The sequence below is a fragment of the Scophthalmus maximus genome, chromosome 15 (genome assembly GCF_022379125.1).
Source record: "Scophthalmus maximus strain ysfricsl-2021 chromosome 15, ASM2237912v1, whole genome shotgun sequence".
Classification (NCBI taxonomy): domain Eukaryota; kingdom Metazoa; phylum Chordata; class Actinopteri; order Pleuronectiformes; family Scophthalmidae; genus Scophthalmus; species Scophthalmus maximus.
The window spans coordinates 6550001-6572500 of NC_061529.1; the positions used below are offsets into that span (position 1 = coordinate 6550001).

The 22500-nt window shown below is 43.7% G+C and overlaps 2 protein-coding genes across 4 annotated transcripts in view; both read left to right on the plus strand.

Annotated features, from left to right (window-relative positions):
- Positions 1–3904: 3904 nt before the first annotated feature.
- Positions 3905–18379, plus strand: LOC118285727 (polypyrimidine tract-binding protein 1). Of its 2 annotated transcripts, none has more exons than XM_035609501.2 (16): positions 3905–4036; positions 4857–4910; positions 5160–5190; positions 9042–9102; positions 9267–9439; positions 9725–9871; positions 10180–10356; positions 10491–10601; positions 10803–10980; positions 11172–11249; positions 11384–11544; positions 12979–13012; positions 14064–14156; positions 14624–14840; positions 15109–15186; positions 15304–18379. In XM_035609501.2, the coding sequence occupies exons 1-16, from the start codon at positions 4029–4031 to the stop codon at positions 15434–15436; spliced, it is 1734 nt and encodes a 577-aa protein (XP_035465394.1). In that variant the 5' UTR covers positions 3905–4028; the 3' UTR covers positions 15437–18379. The 2 variants fall into 2 exon arrangements, with proteins under 2 accessions (XP_035465394.1, XP_035465395.1); XM_035609502.2 differs by lacking the exon at positions 3905–4036 and adding an exon at positions 4160–4704.
- Positions 18380–22219: 3840 nt separating this feature from the next.
- Positions 22220–22500, plus strand: part of LOC118285729 (ephrin-A2) — a 68372-nt gene continuing 68091 nt past the window's right edge. The window contains exon 1 of one of the 2 annotated variants that reach the window (XM_035609506.2): positions 22220–22500. This exon is cut by the window's right edge and continues 871 nt beyond it. The gene's annotated coding sequence lies outside the window, so the exon portion shown is untranslated. The other variant, XM_035609507.2, reaches the window with a different exon arrangement.

A 22500-nucleotide genomic window follows, 5' to 3' on the forward strand; every position in this document is an offset into this window, starting at 1 on the left:
ATAGCCCTGAAAGACTATTGAAATAAATGTTGGCCCAAGTCTCTTCATTCGTTTGGCAGACGATAGAGACCATGGATGGTCCGGGTCAGTGAAGCTATAATGCCACCAATGCTCTTGCTCCCCTCGGGCTCATCCACGTCTCTGACTCATCCACACACGTCCACCGTCATCTCATTATCAAACTGTTTCATCCTCATCGTCAAACACACACGCACGCACACACACACACACACACACACACACACACACACACACAAACCTTCACCTTCTCTGCTCGCAGACACACAAAAAAAAAGTTGGTGCTAATCCACGATTCCCGTCTAACGCTCTCCTTCCACCAACTGTTGCTCTGCCCGTTGCCCCCTAGTCTCACACACATCTCTGGTGTGGAGGGTCTGTGGGAATCTACTGCCTCCTGCGTTGACTCGTCGAACTCTGAGAGTCTTTTGCAACCTTCAGTGCCAGATGCATTTCCTCAAATCCTGCCCTTATTCACCACCGGAGCAAGGATCCCTTCTAACATTCCAACAGGAGGTCAACAGGCATGGACAGATGAAATATAGTCTATGCTTTCCATATGTACAGTGCCACTTGTGCAACTTGCAGCTTTGTTTCTTATATTGACTCTCATGTTTTTTTTTTTCATATGGCCTCTTCGCAAGGCAGTATATTGTATTTGATGTGTGTATTTTTTTAAAGGAAAAATAATGTGTATTGTTGGTGCCTTTGTCAGGTTCAGTTGGTTGGACGTGTCTGTCTAACACCATTTTTTTTTGACCAGGTTTTTTTCTTGCTCTGCCCCTGGTCATGACGACCCACTGGAAACGTTGCCTTCTACTCTGGAGGGTCTCTATACAAGTATAGTAAAATATTACTCTAATTTTTCACTCAATAACTATACGTACGTGCAGCTCAGAGATGATATGCAGACTAGAGTTGGTGTCTTGAAAAAAAAACTTTGTATCCTCCCCTATTGTGTTTTCTTACTTATTTGATTAATTTTACTGTAACTGACAAGGGTTTTCTTTTAATACACACATACAAGAAAGCTGTCAAAGGTCAACCGATGTAATGTGTGCGGTTCTCAGCATTTCGGGGGATACAAACTTTATGCAGGAGACAGTCTATGTATATAGAGTATACACACATGTATATCTACAGGAAAAAAAAACAACATGTACATTTGTTGAGCTAAAGCTTCGCTTAATAGTGGGTCTCTGGGACAGCAGCAGCAAAAAGCAACGTTGTGTTAGACCAATGCCTGTTCATCTATTCTGTGCTCGTCTAAGTGTTTAATCCTGAATAAAACTACTGTTTGTTTACAGCAAGTCAGACAAGTGTGAATGTAATTAACCGTATGTACGCACGCTGTAGATAGAACAGTACGGAGGGTGTGTGTGGGTTTTGGCATCTTAGCGGATGGAGTCACAGATGGGAGACCTATACACATGATTATACATGTATTGATAAACCATTCATTTTTATTGGACTGACACGACAATTGATCTACAGCTGAATATCCCTCATGTATCTCTTTATAAGAAAGAATCAATAAGCCTAGATAAGAGGTGCGGCTTGAAAGATTAAAACATGAAACAGGGAAGGTAAGAGGAGACGTTCAGGCAGTAGTATATTGATCACATATGGGATTTCAGCTTCCACACATGAGAAACAAGTTGGTTTGAGTATTTTGTGAAGTGCACTTCCCAGAACATGCCACTAGAGAGCATACGTCCACTGTTTTGTAAATTAATCTTGTTATTGTTGTCAAATATACTGTAAAGGCCTGTGTGTGTGTGTGTGTGTGTGTGTGTGTGTGTGTGTGTGTGTGTGTGTGTGTGTGTGTGTGTGTGTGTGTGTGTGTGTGTGTGTGTGTGCGAATTTGGTAGACAAAGGAGAGGCATTGAAAAGGGGCATTCATCAACACGGCAGCTATAATTACATTTCTTTATACTGAAGCAGTGCTACGTCTGGTAAACAGCAATTTCAAAATTGTCTTGGGCCCATTATGAATGTGGCATATTGTGTGTTTATAAGCGCAATGTCTGTGATGAAACAGATTTCATCATTTAATAGATGTAGAGGAACTGTTCCACATCACGAGACACGAGAAAAATATTGTGTGCTGGGCTTTTTTAGGTCACACCCCCGACAATGCTTTTCCACTCTCTCACACAAACATGACGGAAAAACATTTATGTCCTACATTGGACTCGTGGAATATAAATAGTCACAAGGAAATGGAAAGAAAATGAAAGGCTTCATTTCAAATATAATTGGAAAAGAGAGAGGGGGAAATTCAATTTCTGGGATGAAATGGTTGGTTGAAGGATGCTGTACATAAATCATCCCAATAAGCCCCACGAAGTCTAATCAAATTGCTGCCATGGTAACAAGTACCAGTAAATTACCTTTCCTCTGTGATTAGCTTGTTTAACGTAAGCCTGAGCTAACCCCTGCAGACACAAATTAAGATAGGTGACCACTATAATGTGATAAGACTAAAAAGAATTATATATATATATATATATTTCCAATAATTGGGGGAAACACTGAGATCAACATGTCATCCTTGACAAAGCAACATCGATTTTAAGCTTCCAGCTGACATCCGTGACTCAAATCTTCCAGGAGAAAATTACACTCATCTTATTCACACACACACACCAACAACTGTGACTGTCATTAGACACCTCACCTGGGTTTGTGTTACTTCTCACCTTCTCTAACACCCTGGCATCCAGTTCTTACACCTCATTTCCAAACATAACAACACAAACTGTTTAATCCAATAAATGAGGAGCCATAAAGTTTTTTTTCTGAGACATCTGTATTTATGGCCATAATTATAATTCCCAATATCTTTCCCAAGTAGAATGTCTATAACATGTTATCATGTTTTTTCTTCCAGTTCCCTACTCTTAATCAACATTAATTATTGATTGCTTGAGTACAGTGTGCCACTGTTGGGTTTTTACATAGTGTAGCCTAACTCGAGGGTATTTTTGTCTTGCCTTTTGAATCCAACACTTTTGTGGGTCTTAACCTTAGACTAGAGACTTCTAAATCGATAGTTTGCGGCTCTTTTGTTTGTACTTCACAGTATCATACCCTCCACATGTGCAGTAACTCAAGCCAAGTATTGATTTATGCCTTTACCCTTTGTATAATGTGTGAAATTTTGCAGCCAGCATATATAGTATTGTTGCCCCCCCCCCTCCCCCCCAACATGATACCTTTTGGACGGACAACAGTATCAGGGCAATTACCATCTCTATGGTGTTGTCTCCAACTAAACCGGTTGGGTCGTTCACACATCATCCTGAGCTGATCAGTCTGGGTATCTCACACCACCGGTGAATTGTGAATAGGTCCTTACAATGGTCATCACAGTTGAGACTTTCTACAGTCCTGTTGTAGGATCGGATTTGTCGGCTTTTTTGGTGTGCAGATTATTCAGATCTTAATCATTGATTGAATCATCACAGATCTGTGAAGAACTAGCTTGACTCTCCCAATCCCTTAGTGAATGTGACTGGCAGTGGTGAAATCAATGAAAGTTAGTTTTAATTGAGTATTCTCACCTTGAGATTAGCATACCGTAGCCTACTTATTACTATACTTTTTTATTTGACAGCTAAGGTAGTAGTTTAATATTTTATATTTCATTCCGAATGTGTGAGGCGGAAAAAAACCCATGTCAGGCTGTCTTGTGTTTGACTGTAGCAGTGAGCCGATCCAGAGTAAGATTACCGTCACATAAAAAAAAAAACTCTATCACCACTGATGTGATGTACTGGAAATTTGCCTCGGCCTTCTTTTTTTTCTCTTTTTTTTCCTTCTTCACAAAATGATGTCCGTCTTGTCCAATGGCGACTCGGGCAGCGGCCGGTCCCCGCCTCCTTTTGGCTCTCGGAGGTGCCTCGACTAATCAGCGCTCGCCTCCGCGTGTTCAGCCATTTTGTAAGAAAATCAAGCGAGCCTGCCGCCCTACCTCCGCTTCAGACCTGCAGTTTTTTTCTTGTGCAATGGACGGGTAAGTGAGAAAGAACCACACTTAAAGACTCGATTTCCCCCCCCCCTCGACACCAATCAGCCCGTCGAGTAGCATCTGTTTAACACGTCGTATTAATTCGAACCCCTATTCGCGGCGGCGGCGTCGTTTAACAGTTAACGCCGGGAAAGTTTTTACTCGAAGCCAGTTTTTTTTTTCCTTCCATCAAAACATGCAACAGTTAGCAGGAGCGCGAGCGCGAGCTAACTAGCGGGTGCTAGTCGTCGCTAGCTTACGAGCGGTTAACAGTCGGAGCCGTTCGGCGTCGCTTTATGCAAAACGGCGCCGACCACCACCAGTTTGTAGTTCCATGTGTGCAAACTCTGTCGCGGTCGAAGGGGCGCGTTGTCCGTTCGCCTGGCGTTCGAGACGCGGACTTCGTCAGTGGACGTCGGCTAACCGTCTCCTCCGCGAAGTTGGTTTCTTCACGGGAACTCGGAGCGCTAGCTAAAGCAACGTGTCTCATTTCCGCATTCATTTGTCTGCGCAGTTCCCAGGGCCATGTTGAAGATGTCTGGGCCGGACGCTTCGCGTTGATTTTCCAATCGGGGAGACTTTATTTTTTTTTACTGCTTGGGATACACAACAGCGTATTGTTTCTTAATTCTTTTTTTTTTACTCCTCGGGTTTCGGGCACCTGCATTTGACAGGTTAGAAATGCTTCGGAACCGCCTCAGCAATACGCTTTAACGTCCATTTAGTAGAGATCCCACCTCGACGTTACTTGTGTCCCATAATGTAAATGTTTTCATCTGTGTTGTTTGTGTCTCTCCCCCCCCCCCCCCCCCCAAATCCACTACAGCCGCCTAGACGCTGACTTGTATCCTCTGGGATCCGGCTACGTCCCTGAAATTGAGTAAGTGTTTTGTATATTCATTTGCACCGCCCGACTTTGATGTGAACATCACGTTTTCATATCTTGAACGAGGCTGTCCGTTTCCCTTTTGTTTTCCTAGTACTACATCTTGTAATTGTGTGTTTGTGTGTGTGTTTCTGGAGTGAATAACGCTTTACCGTTTTGTTGGACTTCATTTAAAACAGACACATTGTGGTTCAGTTCCCTCTCATTTCCTGTCTAACTGAGGCACACTTTTGTCTTTCACAGCAGTGTCCATGACATATCAGTTGGCACAAAGGTAAGCAAACTGTTTTGATCGTTCTCTCTTTGCTGTCGCTTTCCCTCATTTTACCCGAGTACAGGATCGATGCAAATAGTTAAAATGTGCCTGCAGCCGGCTGAAACTCTTGCCACTGTCCTCGCTACGTAGACCCTATGGTTGCACAATGAGAGCGCTGTCGGTTGTGATGCACATTGACTTGTTCGTCAGGTTCAACTTTTATTAAGTTTTGTTGCCGAAGACTGGTTCCATTTTGCAGTGCATAGACCTTTTGTGCTGTAAGTCAGAATTCGCTTCCTCAGAACGGCTGAGCTTTTATTGTTTTTTTTTTCATATTTTCTAATCGTGGTGTGGATTTCTAGACGTGTCCCACTTGCAGCTAAATGTAATGTTTTAGAAACGCAACAAGCTTGTAGTGCAAATGGAAAATAATCGTGCCAACACTGAGGCCGCGGGACACATAGTCATTCGGCACGCAAAGGCTTCCTCTATAATTACAGAAGTGCTGTGTAAAGCCTTCACTCATGTGTAATGAGTTAGCTGTTGCAGGTCAACTCTCCTATACATTTCAACCAAATGGTCTGAAACTGTTGTCACTCTGGAATTTGATGATTTAATTAGAAGAGAATATCTGAGGTGGGGTCTTGTGTTTTCCTTCCCTGATTCTGTAGGGTTGTGTGGTGGTTGGGGAAATGAAACTTCCTCTTGTTTATTTTCCGTGTTCTTTAATGGGCCGTTGATCTTACTGGAATGTTAAGAACTGCTTGCTATTTATCCACTCGTGTTTCTATCACAAGGCTACTCTACCAGCACCAGTAAAACGAATCGGCAACAACGTGTTGTCCAATGTTCAGTCCCCTCTATGTAACTTTAATAGCAATGTTTGTGTGTGCATACTTGTTGAAGAAAGATAACATTTGTCTTTTTGCACACCGCTGGCTGTTAAAGTTTTTCACCCAATAAAAATACCTGTCGAAGTAGTAATCCTTGGTAACAGGGCCCGGGGCAGCTATGTGTAGGTGGGGTAATTGATCTCTACTGAAAGCTGCAACCCTCCTCCTGGGCAAAGGTCTTTACACTGTTTAAACAAGCACTCTAATACATACACCCGTAACAGGGCCACACCCCACCCCCTCTTTTCATTTCAGTTAGGGCTGTTTTTCCACATGATTAACAAAGCCCCATGTAAATGGGCCCTGAACGATGGTCAGGATTTTGCTCCTGAAGTTGTTCTTTCTTTGACTTTTCCTCTTTTTCTGCATTTGATGTGCTGTGGTGAAGATGATGCTGACTTATAGAGCACTGCCATTCTGGAATCTGTAATTATTCCGTCTGGGCAGAGTTGTCTGGCATTCCGCGGTCGCATTCCAATCTTCCCCTCCAGCCCCCCTGGTGAGGCACAGCTCCCTGCCCCCCTCCGCTGACTGAGGCTGATCACACTGAACAAACATGTCTCTACCTGTGCTCCTGTCCTTTGTGCTTTTCCTGAAAGATTACCACCCACCAACACCACAGCAGAGGCAAAACTAAGGTTGCTTTAAGACTTGAGTGCAGTTGAATCATCACTTATTCAGCTTTGTGTAAGATCTTGTAGTTTTTCCTCTTTCTTTGATGCAATGAAACCCAGGTGGGATGTGGTGTATGCTAGGATATTGCCTCAGGTCTATGTTCCTTTTTTAAAAGGTTGTAGAAAGTATGATTTCCGTGCACTCCCTCTACGAAGAAATGCACACAGCCAATATTCCCAAATGGTGCATTAAAACGAGTTTTCAGCACTTCTTCGTCTTTGTGATGTCACCGATTGAACCGCAAAACTAAAAACCAAAATATACCCTTTTTTGCATATCAAAACTTAAAATAAAACATGGGAAAAGTTTTTAAATGAGACCTTTTTGATGAAGTTTAATGTACTGCCATTGTCCACAAGTGGAAGTTGTTCCAGTTCCATTGTGTGTACCAGCTGTGTGTCATCACCAGTTGAAGGTTACTATTATACTGTCAGCGTTCTGATCAGACAAAGGATGTAACCAAGTCGATGTACATTTAGTGGGTTTGTGTTGAAAATTGGTTTGGCACGGTGATTGAGTCAACTAACAAACCGTTCACAAGCACTTTTCTTTCTCCCACTGGCTTTGCAACTCAACTTTTCCTTCGTGCTGCTCTTCACCATCAAATGCGCATTTTCCAAAATGTTAACATAGATTCTTGAATCGATTGCAGCACTGGCCTTTGTTCTGTATGTGACTGTTACTGTAGACTGTCTCAGCTCAGTGGTTATTATTAGAATGAGGAAGTAGGGGGAGAGAGGGAGATTGCAACCAGAACAGTAACCACCAGTCTCCAGGAGGAAGTTTAGAAAAACCCTGGAAGCTGCTCTGATCTCCTGCTTTTCCTGTTTGGAGTTGGTCTGCTGACTGATAATGTAACGCTGCCCGCCCATGGCCTCTGACTCAGACTGGAGCCACTTCCTTCATTTCTCATGGCTCGCATCTGCTCCTTACTCATTTGTAAAGCAACAAGTACTGTTTTTACATTTCTTCCCACCAAGTAGAACACATCCCTCTAATCCATTTATTGGAATTTCTGTTGTGAATCTCTATTTTTAACTCATATTAGTATTATCAGAGTCAGGCTTGCAGTCCGCTTTACTTCTCGGTAATCTTGGCTTGGTGATTCTATTTCATATATGCATTCCATTTGTAAATATTTGAAAATTATCCAAATCTAAAACTAAAGCCACAGTGAAAAGGAATAGGAATGTCTCCTGTTGTTTTTATGTTCATGAGTTACGATAGCAGACCCTGTTTGCCTGGGCCTCAGAGCGAGAGTGACCGAGCCAGCCAAACCCTCTGGAAGTCAAAGGGTAGTTTATACTTCTGCTGAAAGCTTTGCACTCTCATTACAGCTATATCAGTGTGGTGTACACTGGCTTTTTACAGTGCGTAGAGGCTCCCAACAAATGTTCCCCCTCAAATCAACCTATCCCTGCCGTTTTTGATAAGACGTTGGGACCCCATTCACCGCAGCCCCAAATTCAAAGGCCAAGATTCACTTTGTCGATAAGAGAACTCGCAAACCTGTATGACTGGTTCTTTTTAAAACACTGCAGGGCCCTTCAACTGCCTGAGAGTCCTCTCGGCTCCATATGTGTGTGTGCTGCTTTGTAACAATGCCCCTAGTCTCAGCCTGAACAGGACCATCATTGTGGAGTGCTGTAGAGCTTAGGCTGCTGAGCCGTTTCTTATGACTGCAATACTTCATCTAGCACAACCACAAACACACACGGCTCGAGAACAGCCCTGAAACAGCACTTTATATCTACTGAAGAGAGAGAGAGAGAGAGTCTGGACGAGGCTCTTTCAGCAGACACGGAACTAGTGTGAGCTGGGAGTATCTCCTCTTGTTTTCGATCCAAAGGGCTTCAGCATGTTATTAATCTTCCTACTACTCAATTATGAGAAGATGGGTTTTACTGACTGAAAGCTGCTGTTAATTAAGCTGTTGCTGCTGACTTGTGTGCCTCAAGCTGAAAAAGTATCTGTTGCTTATTTGAGTGCGATTGAGTTAAGAAAACAATGGCCTGTGTCCTTAAATATCTTAACGAGGTCGTACTGCTAGAGAAAATTAGAAAATGAGATGGGAATGTATGATTTATGATGGGAAGTCAAGCTCGGTGACTGAATTCCTCTTGGTGAGCAAGCTGGAGTCCTTGTCAACGGTGTTTGCCCGATCCTCTTTTGGTTATCAGATTACTTCCTCCTTTATCACACAGTGGCTGGGTAATACGAGAGCTGTACTCTCCACCTGCCAAGCTGTGCCCTCATTGGTGAATGCCCTGAAGTAAACCATTGTCTTCTCTCCTTCTGCAGAGGGGATCCGACGAACTCTTTTCTTCCTGCATATCCAACGGGCCCTATATCATGAACTCAGGTAAGGGGGAGGGGGGTTGCCAAGGAGAGGTGAATCCTTTTTTTGTTGAAGTGCTTGTCGTGTCTGTGTTGTTTGTGTTACCATGGCGATCAATCCATTATTCAAGGGGAACCGGAGCCTAATGTCCCCTTCCTGATTATATCTGCCTCTGTTTTCCCTTGCAGCCAATGGCAACGACAGCAAAAAATTCAAAGGTGACGTCCGCAGTCCTGGTGTCCCGTCACGTGTTGTCCACGTACGCAAGCTTCCCAACGACATAAACGAGGCTGAGGTTATCAGCCTGGGGTTGCCCTTTGGGAAGGTCACCAATCTGCTGATGCTGAAGGGGAAAAACCAGGTAAGGAAAGATAAATGCAGGTTCTTGGTTGTTATTTGTTTTTTTAAGGCCGATGTCTAGCCTTCTGTCCTGACCTAACATCATAACAATGCTCCTTTTGTTTTGTCCTTGTGGTTTAGTGAGTAGGGAGACAATTCTTGTAGAGATTTCCTTTAGGGTTATGGCAGCGATTTACAACAGATGCAACATTAAAAATGCTTATAACGCAGTGCTTAGGGGTGGTACCTTTTTTTGTTTGTGATGGGGAAAGTGGATTGAAAGTGTTTCTTTGGCTCTTCCCTGCAGGCATTCTTGGAACTGATTAGTGAAGAGTGTGCACAGACGATGGTGAGCTACTACTCCTCTGCCACTCCCGTCATCAGAAACCACCCCATTTACATGCAATACTCAACCCACAAGGAGCTCAAGACGGACAACTCTCCCAATCAAGTGGTAAGGGCTTGTTGCATGTAGGGCGTGTTAAAATGTCACACGTTTTTGAGTTCAAACTTAAATTAGTTTAGTCAGTACAGTATAAATTAAAGTGTTGGTCGACTTCAGAAAATGGAAATTTAATGTTGCTTCCAGTCTATAGTTTATTGGTGTGATCTTTTCAAACATTGCAAGGTGATATTTTTCAATGTAGACAAAATCATCTCTCTGATATTTACCCTAGTTCATTGATACTGTTGTGAAATATTTTAGGACAATCGCAGGGAATTCCTCCATGGTGAGAATTTCCTTTGACTTTTCCTCTTTAGCGTGCGCAGGCCGCTCTGCAGGCAGTCAATGCACTGCACGGAGGTGGGATGGGAGTGGGACCCATGGCCATCCCCACAGATGTAGCTAGCATGGGAGGAGCTGTGGGTCAGAGCCCTGTACTCAGAGTCATCGTTGAAAATCTCTTCTATCCCGTCACCCTGGATGTGCTACACCAGGTACATGCAGGATTTTGCCGTTTTGTTATTGTATAGATCTAGGAAAATATTGTATGATTATTTATTTTTACGTACAGCTGGAATGATTTTGTTAGAATTGACATTCCTAATAAGGCGGTTTTCCCCTTTCCCAGATTTTCTCCAAATTCGGCACTGTGCTGAAGATCATCACTTTCACCAAGAACAACCAGTTTCAGGCTCTGATCCAGTACGGCGATGGCATGACAGCTCAGCACGCTAAACTGGTAAGACGAGATATGTTCCCTGTCATGATGATTCATGAGGTTGTTAACATTATGTCATCGGGTGCTTTTGTTACATTCAGTACTGGCTATAAAAATAGTAACAATTTACGGGAAAACGTTGTTTACAATGCTTTATATACACTGTGGCACCAGTTGAACACACACGTGACCCTAAAACTAATGCTCCGACATCTATCTCAGTCTCTGGATGGACAGAACATCTACAACGCCTGCTGTACCTTGAGAATTAGCTTCTCCAAACTCACCAGCCTGAATGTCAAGTACAACAACGACAAGAGCAGGGACTACACCCGACCAGACCTCCCAACTGCGGATTCACAGGCCGCTCTTGATCACCAGGCCATGGCCGCTGCATTTGGTAAGATTGGGATATGATTTATGATTTAAAGTTTTTTGGGGGGGTTCTGATCACATCCAGCGACAAGCCATGGCATGCATAATCCAGTTGCCTGTAAATTTTGATGCTAGGTGTTTTTTTTAAACTCTTATTGCTCGTGCATGTTTAATGGAGAAGCTTGTGTTCTTACATCTTGTTTCTACTTGTTCCAGGTTCACAAGGCATAATCTCAGCCTCTCCCTATGGTGGAGCACATGCCTTCCCCCCAACCTTTGCCATCCAGCAGGCAGGTCAGTTTGCAGACATTTTTCTCATCTCTTCCCTTTACAATGTGGCCAATATCCTTGCTGCAATCATTTGCCTGCTATTTACTGCATCCGAAGTTAAATAAATTGATAGTAATCAATATTTTTGTTCCTCGTAGGCTTGTCGATGCCAGGTATTCCCGGTGCTCTGGCATCCCTGGGTATGGGCCACGGTGGCATGGCGGCTGCAGCAGCAGCAGCTGCCAGCCGGCTCGGCCTATCAGGGCTCACTGCAACTGGGGGACACAATGTCTTGCTGGTCAGCAATCTGAACCCAGAGGTCAGTACGTGCTCTTGGCCTTAGTAGTTCTACATCCTGCCATTGTCGGTGCAGTGCCAAGCAAAATTTAAATAATACAGTACCTTTTTTGTTTACATAAGGATTTATGGACCTAGATCTATTTGTTCCAAGAGAAACCAGTGTTTTGCCCCCCGTCCCCCACCACCACCATGTGATTAGTCGAGGTGCCCTGACCACTGTTTTTAAATGAAAAGGGGTTTGTCAAGTCAAGGCCTCTTCTTTTTCAGGACCTCTCTTGTGTTTGACCAAACCTGCTGCATTTTCTGACCTGCCACTTTGCTCACTGTGAATTTTAAAGTTTATTCAAAACACTAACTTCCTTATTTATTTATTTTAAACTTACCATTTCATATCTTCATTTTTTGTCCATTAGTTGAAATCATTCTTGAGTTGTTGGAGAGACAATATTACTTTTCCCGTTTGTATTTTTATACACGTACAAGCAAATTTCCATTATGTATTTTTATATATAGTATGTAGAATGCATAGTCTGTCACACTCATTACATTTACCGTAGTTATGTAGACATTCAATTTAACATTAATTTTAAGAAGAGCCTCTTGAGTTTTTTTAGGATTCTTATATTTACAGATTTGTCTGTTATTACAGTGTAATTTGAAATACGTTAAACCAAAAATAGCCGGTAATCTAAAAGTAAATATTGTCTCTGCCTTTTTCTGTATTTCATTGTTAATCTTTTTTTCTCTTCTTTTTCTTCTAGTGTTCCCATAGTGACAATGCATTTTAATTTAGCCAGTTCTACTGTCTGAAGCACTACATTTCTTTGTGTATACTGACCTTGTTTTTTTACTTCCTTTTTCTCTCTCTTCTTTCTCTGTCCCCCCTCTCCCTCTTTTTTTGTTTTTAAAAACACCCTCACCTCAACTCTTGCCAACTGACTGCACGCCCCATGACCAATTATTCCCTCTGTCCTCCTCTCCCCTGTGCCACCCCTGTCACTACTACGATCACTCTCCTCCCTCCCAACCATTCATCGTCCCCAATTTGGACACCACCCACAAATTGAAAACACAAAAACACAACATTGGCACCTCTTTGGTCCCCCCCACCCACCCACCTACTGATTTTGCCACAATCTGAATTGGCCACCATCTGTCCCTCCACCATCTTCCTGTTCTCCACCTCATCTCAACATCTATTCTCTTCCTCCTCTCTCATGCTGTTTGAATCCTCTCCTCCTCCTTGTCCTCTCTTCATTCTGTTCGTCCCTCATGCCTCTCCTTCCTCCATGGTACTGTGGCCTTCCTGTGGACCTCGCTGCCTGTGGCCTGCGGACATGTCCCGACTCCACTCCACTGTCCTCCACTCCGTCTCTTTTCCCCTGTCCCCTGTCCCCTGTTCCCTCTCCCCCTTTGGCCCCCTGCCCCGCTGCTCCCCCTGCTGTCTCTAAAGAGCGTTACGCCACACTGCCTCTTTATTCTTTTCGGTACGTTATCATCCTTTCATCTCCTTTTTTTATTACTACTGTTACCTGGCAAGGTGGGCATGTCTTGACTCATGTTGTTGGCTTTGTTATTTTTTTAACCACTGATGTCTCGTCATCAGGTTACAGGGCTATGAAGGGTGGGGGTGTTTGTTTGTTTCGGGGGGGTTTGTATGACCTGTTTTGATTGTTGTGGGTTTGTTTAAGGGAAGTAAGGTGAGAACACCACACAAAGCGGCAGCATTTCATTTAGTTTTTCACTATATTTGCAGTTTTTCATATTCAAAGAGAAAAGCCCTTCAATGGAAATATTACTCTGCTAAATGGAAACGCAGGGATCATTTTCTTCAGAAATGAGGCTATAAACATGTCTAAATTCCAAAGTATCACCCTGCGGATATGGATCAAATTCAACAAATTGTCTACTTATGCACCATCCAATATTTAGGGCCATGAAAATTCTTCAAATCTAAATTTTTACGATTATTTTTCTGGGGATGCCTCGAGTCATTCTGTACACAGAAAGATGAAATGCTGCTGCTCTTTATAATAATTGTGAGTTGACATGTCCCTCGGACTATGTCACCAGATTATTCTTTTGCAGTTTGTCTCAGATACTCTTATGTAGGTAGGTGCATGCTCAATTTTATTCCTGCACGTCTCAAGTTAATCAAGTAATCAACTTTTCCTTGTGTAGACCGATAAGAACCACTGCTTGATTTTTATTTTTACCCCACCTTTTCATATCATTAACTCCCCCTTCTCAGGCAAACACGTTAACTTTATAGTCGGCATCTCTGTAATTGTTATTTACGGGGGCTTATGAAGGGGTTAGTTGTAGAAATTCAACACACAATTAAACAGAAAATTTGTGACTAGCTTGACAATGACTTTTTAATCAGACAGTCTTCACGTAGCAGCTGTATGAATATTAATGTGTCCGAATTGACGGTTTACATTGTTTTTGTTGCTGTGATTGGCTCGTGTGGCTCGTGTTAAGGCTCTGTAGGTCTTTGTCGCGCTCGTATTGTGACACCTTCCTCTTCCTCCCCAGGTGTGTATGGCGATGTGATGAGGGTGAAGATCCTCTTCAATAAAAAGGAGAATGCTCTGATCCAGATGTCTGATGGCACACAGGCCCAGCTAGGTAGCTAACTCCATTTGATTTCTTTGATCTTCCATTTTCTTTGATCTTTATTTTTTTCTTTTATTACCGTGCAGTCGTTTTTTTAAGTCTTTATTCAGTGGGTCTCCAATGAGCAAAAAGTGCAGGTGCTTGTTCCCTTATTCTTATTATTTAGTTTCATTTGTTTTACCTTTAACAACCAATCTAAAAGAAAATATTTTCAATTTGATGTAAGGAGAGAAACTTTTTTAAAATTAATTAAATTGGCTCTAAATGGACCTTTTCTTAAAATACTAATATAAATTGAGCTTTCAAACTATTTGAAAATACTTTTGAAGTTGATCTTTTTATCTATGCTATCATCAGAGGGAGAATTGACATGTAGTACCTCGGTCCATAGTCAGGGTTGTTTAGAATTCTATGTGGAAGCCAGGTTTTGTGTCCCCTCCCCCCTTAAAGTTTTGTCTTTCCTTTTCGTGATCCGTCAGCCATGAGCCACCTGAACGGCCAGCGGCTCCACGGCAGGGCAATGCGTGCGACGCTGTCAAAACACACCACAGTGCAGCTGCCCAGGGAAGGCCACGAGGAGCAGGGCCTCACAAAGGACTACAGCAACTCACCGCTGCACCGCTTCAAGAAGCCCGGCTCCAAAAATTACTCCAACATCTTCCCGCCCTCCGCCACACTCCACCTCTCCAACATACCGTGAGTGTGGCCTCATTTTCACTCCCACTCTCTCCACCTTTGTGCTCTAAGCTTTTCCTTTGTAGTCCTGACTCCTTTTCTTTTTTTCTATTTTTAGTGCTTTGGATTTAAGTAGTTGCGACAGTATTTTCTTAACGTGCTACTCCAGAGATGGATTTTTAGGTTAAATCATCCATCTTGTGCTTTGTTTCGACACACCATTGCATAAGCAGGAATGCAAATAAGGGAAATAAACCCACATAAATGCTTATGTTGATTCTTTCCTTAGGCCATCTGTGGTGGAGGAGGACCTCAGGAGGCTGTTTGCCAGCTCAGGAGCCACAGTCAAGGCCTTCAAGTTCTTTCAGTAAGTCTCAATCCAGTTTCACACACTTTGTGGAATAGAGGAAATTATTTAAAACAGCCAGCACAAAAGTGGGAATCATTTTGACACGTAAAGAACATGTTCTCTTTCGTTGAACAGAAAAGACCGCAAGATGGCCCTGATCCAGATGGGCTCAGTCGAGGAGGCGATCGAGTCCCTCATTGAGTTCCACAACCACGATCTCGGGGAGAACCACCACCTCAGAGTGTCCTTCTCCAAGTCCACCATCTGAGTGCCTTTCCTCCCTCCCTCCGAATCTGTTGCCACTCGAATGCTACTTTGCTCAAGTTTGCCTTCAGTGGAAATGGCAACCATTTACATTTTTGTGGCTGTGTTTCTGTTTAGAGCGTTGCTCCCTTCACCGCCTCTTTTTACTCATTCCACATCATTAATAGGTTTGGGTATCGGTTTTCGATCAAATGTGCTTATTTATTCCCAATTAAAAAAATGTCCCCAAGTTATAACAAAGACTCCAAAGTAGGTTGGAAACAATTTAGAATTAAACAATAGATGATAAAGAATTTTCCTTCCTGCCGTTAGGACAAATTAGTCATCACTGTTCTACACTTTTATTTGAGCTCGACCTGCTTGCCCGAGCAGATTCTGGGACATTGTAGTGTGACTCACCAGATCAAGGGTTGTAGATCAGACATCAGCAACCATGCCACAGAAAGTTAGACTTCCTCCCATACTGGAAATCAGTGTTCAAAAACTTCTCCATTTTTTTCAAATGTATTGGCAGGTAAATCAAGCGATAGAAACAAAAAAATCCAACCTTTTTTTAAGGTGTCCAAAATTTGAACTAATGTTTTTTTATTAAACAACTGGTTCCAGTTCAGAAGAGACCCCTGGTGCCCAAACCTAGTAGTTGATTTGTTCCATCATTAAGAGTGAAAAGGAGAAGGGGGCAACATTCTGCATCGAAACACATTGAAAATATATCTGCTTTGAAAATATATTGGAGGTCAAGTTGAGGAAGCTGATGAACTTTCACTTTAGGCCAAAACGCTTAAAAAAACACAGAAAAAAAACACCCTCCACCACAGATTATGTGGATGAATTCTCTCCACATCAGACACACTTCAGCATTCCTTTTTACTATGATAGTCGTGTGTGGATATATCTGTGTGCCTTTTGTTGAAATGCCACTTTGAACCTGTTTGGCCAGTCAGTAATGGTTTGAGACGACGATGACGACTTTGTTTTGGCTCACAGACCAACAACTTATTTCCCAGTATCCCATCTTTTAATTTTATCTTCTCATCAATTGCCCACATATTTCCTCTGGGGGATCCATACCACTATCTGAAGTCGTTTTTGATAAGAACATCATCATCATCATCATCGGTCTTGTGCCTTACTTTGCCCCGACCGGATTGCCTTAAGCATCGCTCTGGCTTCATTCGGGAAACAATCTCTAAATGCCTTTTTTATTTTATTTTTCAGGCCTTTTGGTTTTGTACCAGCATTGTTCAAATGGGGGGGAAGTGGCTCATTCAGTCTTGGGTTTCTTCTCATCTAAGGTTTTGTATGCATATAGCCTCATCATATATATATATATATATATATATATATATATATATATATATATATATATGTAGAAACTATGAATGTAAGTCAGTTAGATTCCTAATGTCCTTGCTAGGTGATTTAGCGCTATTAGGGTGTATTGTGGCAGGAGTGGAGCGGTATTCAGCCTCCCTGTCCCACAGTCCCAGCTCCCCTCCACTCAGTCCTCGCTCCACAGGGACGATGATTGTGGTCGGGGGGGCCTCATTTAACCATATTATGTTCATCTGTACGTGGACGCATATATTCATTTATCTTTTTCTCTATCTTTTTTTATGTTAGCATTTATGTGTATCACTTCTAAGCTTAACTGTATGTAGTGGCTGGGTTTTTGATCATTATCACAGTGCCTTGACTGCTTGAGTTTTTTTGTTTGTTTTTTTTAAATCTGAGGCTCAAACACTTGGTGGCTTGATCAGTTGACGTGGTTGTTTACCTCTCACTCAGCCGTTTGAGCTCACCCGTCTGCGTAGATGCCTTTATTCCATTTCTATTCAGGTAGCTGTACCTGTGAGAGGGCAGCTGGGGGAGGCGCTTGTCAATCGATACTAACACCAGCCTCTGACTGTGTCTTAAAAAAACAAAACACCCCAGTTTATTTTTCTCTTTAAAGTTCAGGATCACAGGGTGAGACGACCCTCACCCCTCCCCCTGTCTGTGTCCACTTCAGCCAGTCGGGTTTCTCCAGTGCACTTTTTTCCTCAATGATCGGTCCACGTTGGCACCATCACGCTGAAAGTCTTAAATGTCGTCACATTCCGCGGAGCGTGCCTCGAGCACCAGTTTTTTCACAGCCTGGACCACTGTAGTCTTGGACCAGATACAGACGCTCTGTCTCTATTTTTGTAAAAGATTTATTATGCATGAATTAACAAAGCTTCATGTAGCTGCAAAACGGTTATTGCTGTTAAGGACCAAAGTATCTTCTATTCCCTGCTGTTTTTGTAGTGTTGTGATTTCTTAAAAAAAAGGTTTCGTCACATTCCTGCTTTTCCACACAAAAAAAACAAACAACCAACTTTGATTTCCTTTTTATTTTCCTCAAAAATCGTGGGACAAAAGTCACATAAGTTAAATGATTTTTGGGTAACCACAATATACAGTATACTGTACCCCCTTTGTTTGATTGACTTTTCAAAGAACCTAATTTGGGTAGAGCTCGCCTTACAACGGATACTTAATTGATCTGCAGTCCTAGCTGTGATGTTGACAGTGTAGATTATATGCCTCTTTTCTTTTTTTTGTTGTTGTTAAAAGCTTTTATTTTTCTCACCTTTTTTTTATATGAGGGCGGGAAGGGGTTATTTTATGAAGCGGGATTGATGGTTGTATATATTCGTGTTTTTGTACCACAAAAAAATCATTTGGATTATATCCACTTTACGTTCAAAACATGTATATTTTGATAAAACAATACAGACCTATTGAGGCTCCCAGGAGCTGTGAAAACAAACAAAAAAAAAACTTTTGTAACACAAAGTCATTAAACCTTATCTGAACACACAAGTGTCTCTGTATGTGCGCCCGCTCCCCCGCCTTCGCAGTTCTGTTCTTGTCTCTTGCATCTTCTGCTGCCTTCAATAAATCTTTAGTTTGTTCCCTCTTCCATCTGGCCTCATTTGGTTTTCTGTCTCTTCCCCTCTGTCCTGTGGACCTGCCGCTCTGCATCGGTTAACACCTCGTGTAACATTTTTAACTTTTCCCGTCCTTTTATATACCACTGCCGGGATTCCCTTTTACTTTATTTCCAACTTTGTACTCATCCCATCTGAAACTTTGACTGACTTGTTCATCTGGACCCAGCTCGATCCCGCCGCACTCCTTTGATGAAGCGGCTGTCACGATGATGGCAGGGTGGTGGAGAGTTAATTTGATATGCAACGCTGTATGCTTGTCATTCTCCATGATTCTGAATAATCCTCCTGTGCTCTGCTTTGACCTTTTTTTCTTTACCCCTCCTCCCAGTTTATCAGGTCTGTCGAAGACAAGGAGACGGGGTTGCTGTGGAAACCAAGTCGCTGTATCTCATGATGAATAATTAAGATAAAACCCACGAGTGGCGTCCGTGTGCATCATCAAGTTTGTCAAGGTTTCTTATCGGGGTGATGAAGGTGGAAAAAGAAAAATGAACAAACTAGTCGTGCACCTGCTAAACCACTAGGGGGAGGTATTGCTCTCTGCTGGTAATCAAATGGCTGTTGAGCAGAGGTGACTTTACCTGCCAGTCACAATGTCAATAGTCAGTGGCTTAATCTCAAGTGCCTGCGTGGGCTTTCTGGCCTTATACCTTTTCTCCTTTTTCTTTTTTTCTTCCTATTTTGGCTTACTTACAAAGCAGAGCAAAGGATTAACCTCAGATCTTCTCTGTACTTTCTGAGAGGGGACAAATGAGGGAATCTAGTCCACTGGTGTCAGTGTTCGTTGCCGAGAGGGAGCTGGATTTTCTCCTATAATCCCAGTAGCTCGTGGAGTGTGGTTTTAAAACACTGAGCTCTGAATTTGTATGGATTGCGCAATAGTGTGGGGGGGGGTAGACACTTGTTCTCTTTGTTATTACTTTGCATAAGGAGGCATGTTTGAAGGTGACATTTTAAAAGACAGATACCAGATTTGAAGATGAGAAAATCTCTGCAGCCCGTTTTAACCATCCTAAAGGAGGTGTTGCTGGGGAACATGTTCAGCTGCCCTTTTTTTTATTATTATTTGGAAAACCTCTTCACTGCGCATCCCTGCCAGTCAGGAAATGACGCCATCATGGCATCAACTTGATGCTTTGATAGCAGTGCAGACCCCGTGTTTACCAGCAGCTTTTATATTTTTTTTTTGTATCTCCCTGTGCATCAGGAGCAGAGAGCAGAATCCTCTTTGGAGTATGTGCTGAAATGCAAGGAGATTGCACAACTCAAAAGTAGAGGAAGGAGAAAAAAATGATCCAAGCCTATAGATGTGTGATGTTGTCTTAGTTTACCACGTTCCTGGAGTTGCTCAAATGAAAGCATGGTACTTGATACATCTAGACAGATTGGATTTAATTCAAACCTGGTATTGTGTGTACAGCAACGGGTAAACATTTGTTTTCCAACAAAAAGTTGTGGGACTGCAAAGAACGACAAAAATCTGATCTGTTAACTGCCTCCAAAATGTCTCCACGTTGGTGCCTTTTTAACCACTTCAGTATGCCATTTGTGTGTGTGTGTGTGTGTGTGTGTGTGTGTGTGTGTGTGTGTGAGAGAGTGAGAGAGAGAGACTGCCACACACGTCCCCGCCCCGTCTCCATTTGTTTTTCTGTCCGAGCTCCATCCAGCCCCCTGGGGGATGTGCCATGGCTTCATCCAGCGCCGCGTGCGCACAGGACCCTAAACGCAACCATGTGGGGTGGTGAGCCCCACACATCTGGCAACGTTCATTCGACGTTAGTGCTTTGTGGTCTCTAATCAAGCAGACACTGCAGGCAAACATCAAGGCCACACACACACACACACACACACACACACGAAGCGTGGTGGCTGAGTGGGACCAGTATATGGTCCAAGAGACTTGCCCTAATTTGTGATTTGTGTGTTTAATGTCCACACAACATTCACTGAGAGGGAAAACCCTGGAAAAAAAAAGAAGCCAGATGTCTAATGTGAGACTGCATGTAAATTGCAACATAAAACCATCTGTTTTTAGTTTTAACTTCTGACGCGCAGATCATTCATACGTCCACAATTTATATCTCTCTCCTTGGGCAGAGTTAAACGTCGGGAGCAATCACAGGCTTTTAAAAACCAGCAATAAATTCCAAGGACTTAAGACTGCTCTTTTTTAAGGAGACATGTCTCCATACTTACACTCGCACTAATTTGGATTTAGGATCACTTGAAGTGCCCCTCATATCGGAATCCTCCCCATATACTGTTTAGTCTGCGCGGCTTACACGAGATTTAGAGTCACTCTGAGAGTGACACGCAGGCGGAGGGAGGGAGGGAGGGGGGGAGAAGGAGCCTGGAGCCGAGGTGAAGGATGTCTTAAATCTGTAGTGCCCCCCCCCCCCCCTCCCACCAACCTAAAAAAAAAGCCACCGGGAACCTATCCACCTGTTTACATATGCACGCCTCAGACAGATGTTGAATAATTCATCCTGCAGAGAGGCGGACATCATGCAGCTGTATTTGGGTTATGGGGGGGGGGGGGGGGGGTGCATGTTCTCTCTCCCCACCTGAATTTAGCAGCCAAAATTATAGACATTACTTCTTCGGCACAGAAAGGCAGAGCAGGGCGAAGTAATAATAATAATAAAAAAAAAAACTAGGACAGTTTGCATAATGGATCCAAACCGAGAGGCACAATAAAGCTGTGGAAGATGGAGCATGCGGAGGAGAGGGTTCATTTTAAAATGATATCATCATGGGCCCCCTTTTCTTTTCTTTTTTTTAAGAATTAGGAAGGAGTGTGACAAGCCAGTGGGTTTGATTTGATTTTACTAGAAGCTGATCGTTTTGTACGCTGCAGAATATCCTTTCTGAGTGTTTCTAGTTTGTCCTCTCAGTTCATTTTTTTTTCTTCTTCTTCTTTTTTTTTGGAAGAGTGCAAATGAAGCTGCTGCGACATTTTCTCCGTGTGTGGAGAAATTCGTCCAGACTATAGAGCTCGTTCTGCCTAATACGTTGCAGGTCGAACCCGCAGAGAACTCGGTGGGAACAGAACCGTGCAGTCTAGTGACCACATCTCCACTATTGGCTCTGAGACTCTAAGTGCCCATAAGATGGATCTGAGTCCTGCGCGCACAGAGGAGGAGGAGGAGGGGGAGGCAGGGTGGTGGTGGTGGTGGTGGTGGTGGTGGTGGCAGCGCTCCGTCATTCACAGCTATCAAGGGGGTTTATGGCTCACAGGCTTTGGACTTGGTGCTGCCTCCGCCTGCCCCTCTGGGCCTAATGAACACTGATGGAAAATGACTCCACTGTTCCAGCGATCCATCACAACCCACCCACCCCCCTCGCCCTCCCTGTCTGTCTGAGCCCCCATCCACCCACCACCATGCAGAGGCCGCAGCTCTCAAACTGATCGTGGACTTCCCAGATGCGGTAAACCAGCTGCGACTCGACTGTGAGGAGATTTATGACGAGCATAACTTGAGGACAGCGGCTACAAATGTGAGCAACAATTGATCACCTCAATGCATTTGTCTGCACACATCTCCCTTATACCTGTCAAAGCCCCCCCCCCCGTCAACTTTCTCAAAACCCCCTATGTTTAATTGCGTTTCCCAGTTGCAGCCGCAGTGAGTCAGCCAACCAACCGCGAGTCTCCAGAGGGAGCGCGGCGCGCCACGGAACGCCACGGCACGGCTCGGCTACAGACCCCGCCCGCGCAGAAAGGAAGAGAGGCGAGAGATATGGGGGGAGAGAGAGAGAGATAGGGGGGGGGGGGGGGGGGGGGGGGCTACTTAGGCATCGCCGAATCAGGGTGCCGGAGAGTGCCGTTGCCGCCATAGGTGGAGGTTGCACCGGAGCACGTCGGGATCACAGCTGTGATCATTTAGCAGCTCCCCTGGCTGCGCCGGTCCGCGTGACGCACAAGAGGACGAAGTGCACCGCGCACCGCGACTTCGCGGAGTCAGTCACGTTGGATGTTCGAGCCAGTGGCGGCGGAGGGAGGAAGAGGAGGAGGAGGAGGAGGAGGAGGAGGCACCACCACCACCAAGTTGAGATGCTGCGGGAGCGCGTGTGAAGGAGGATGCTGCCG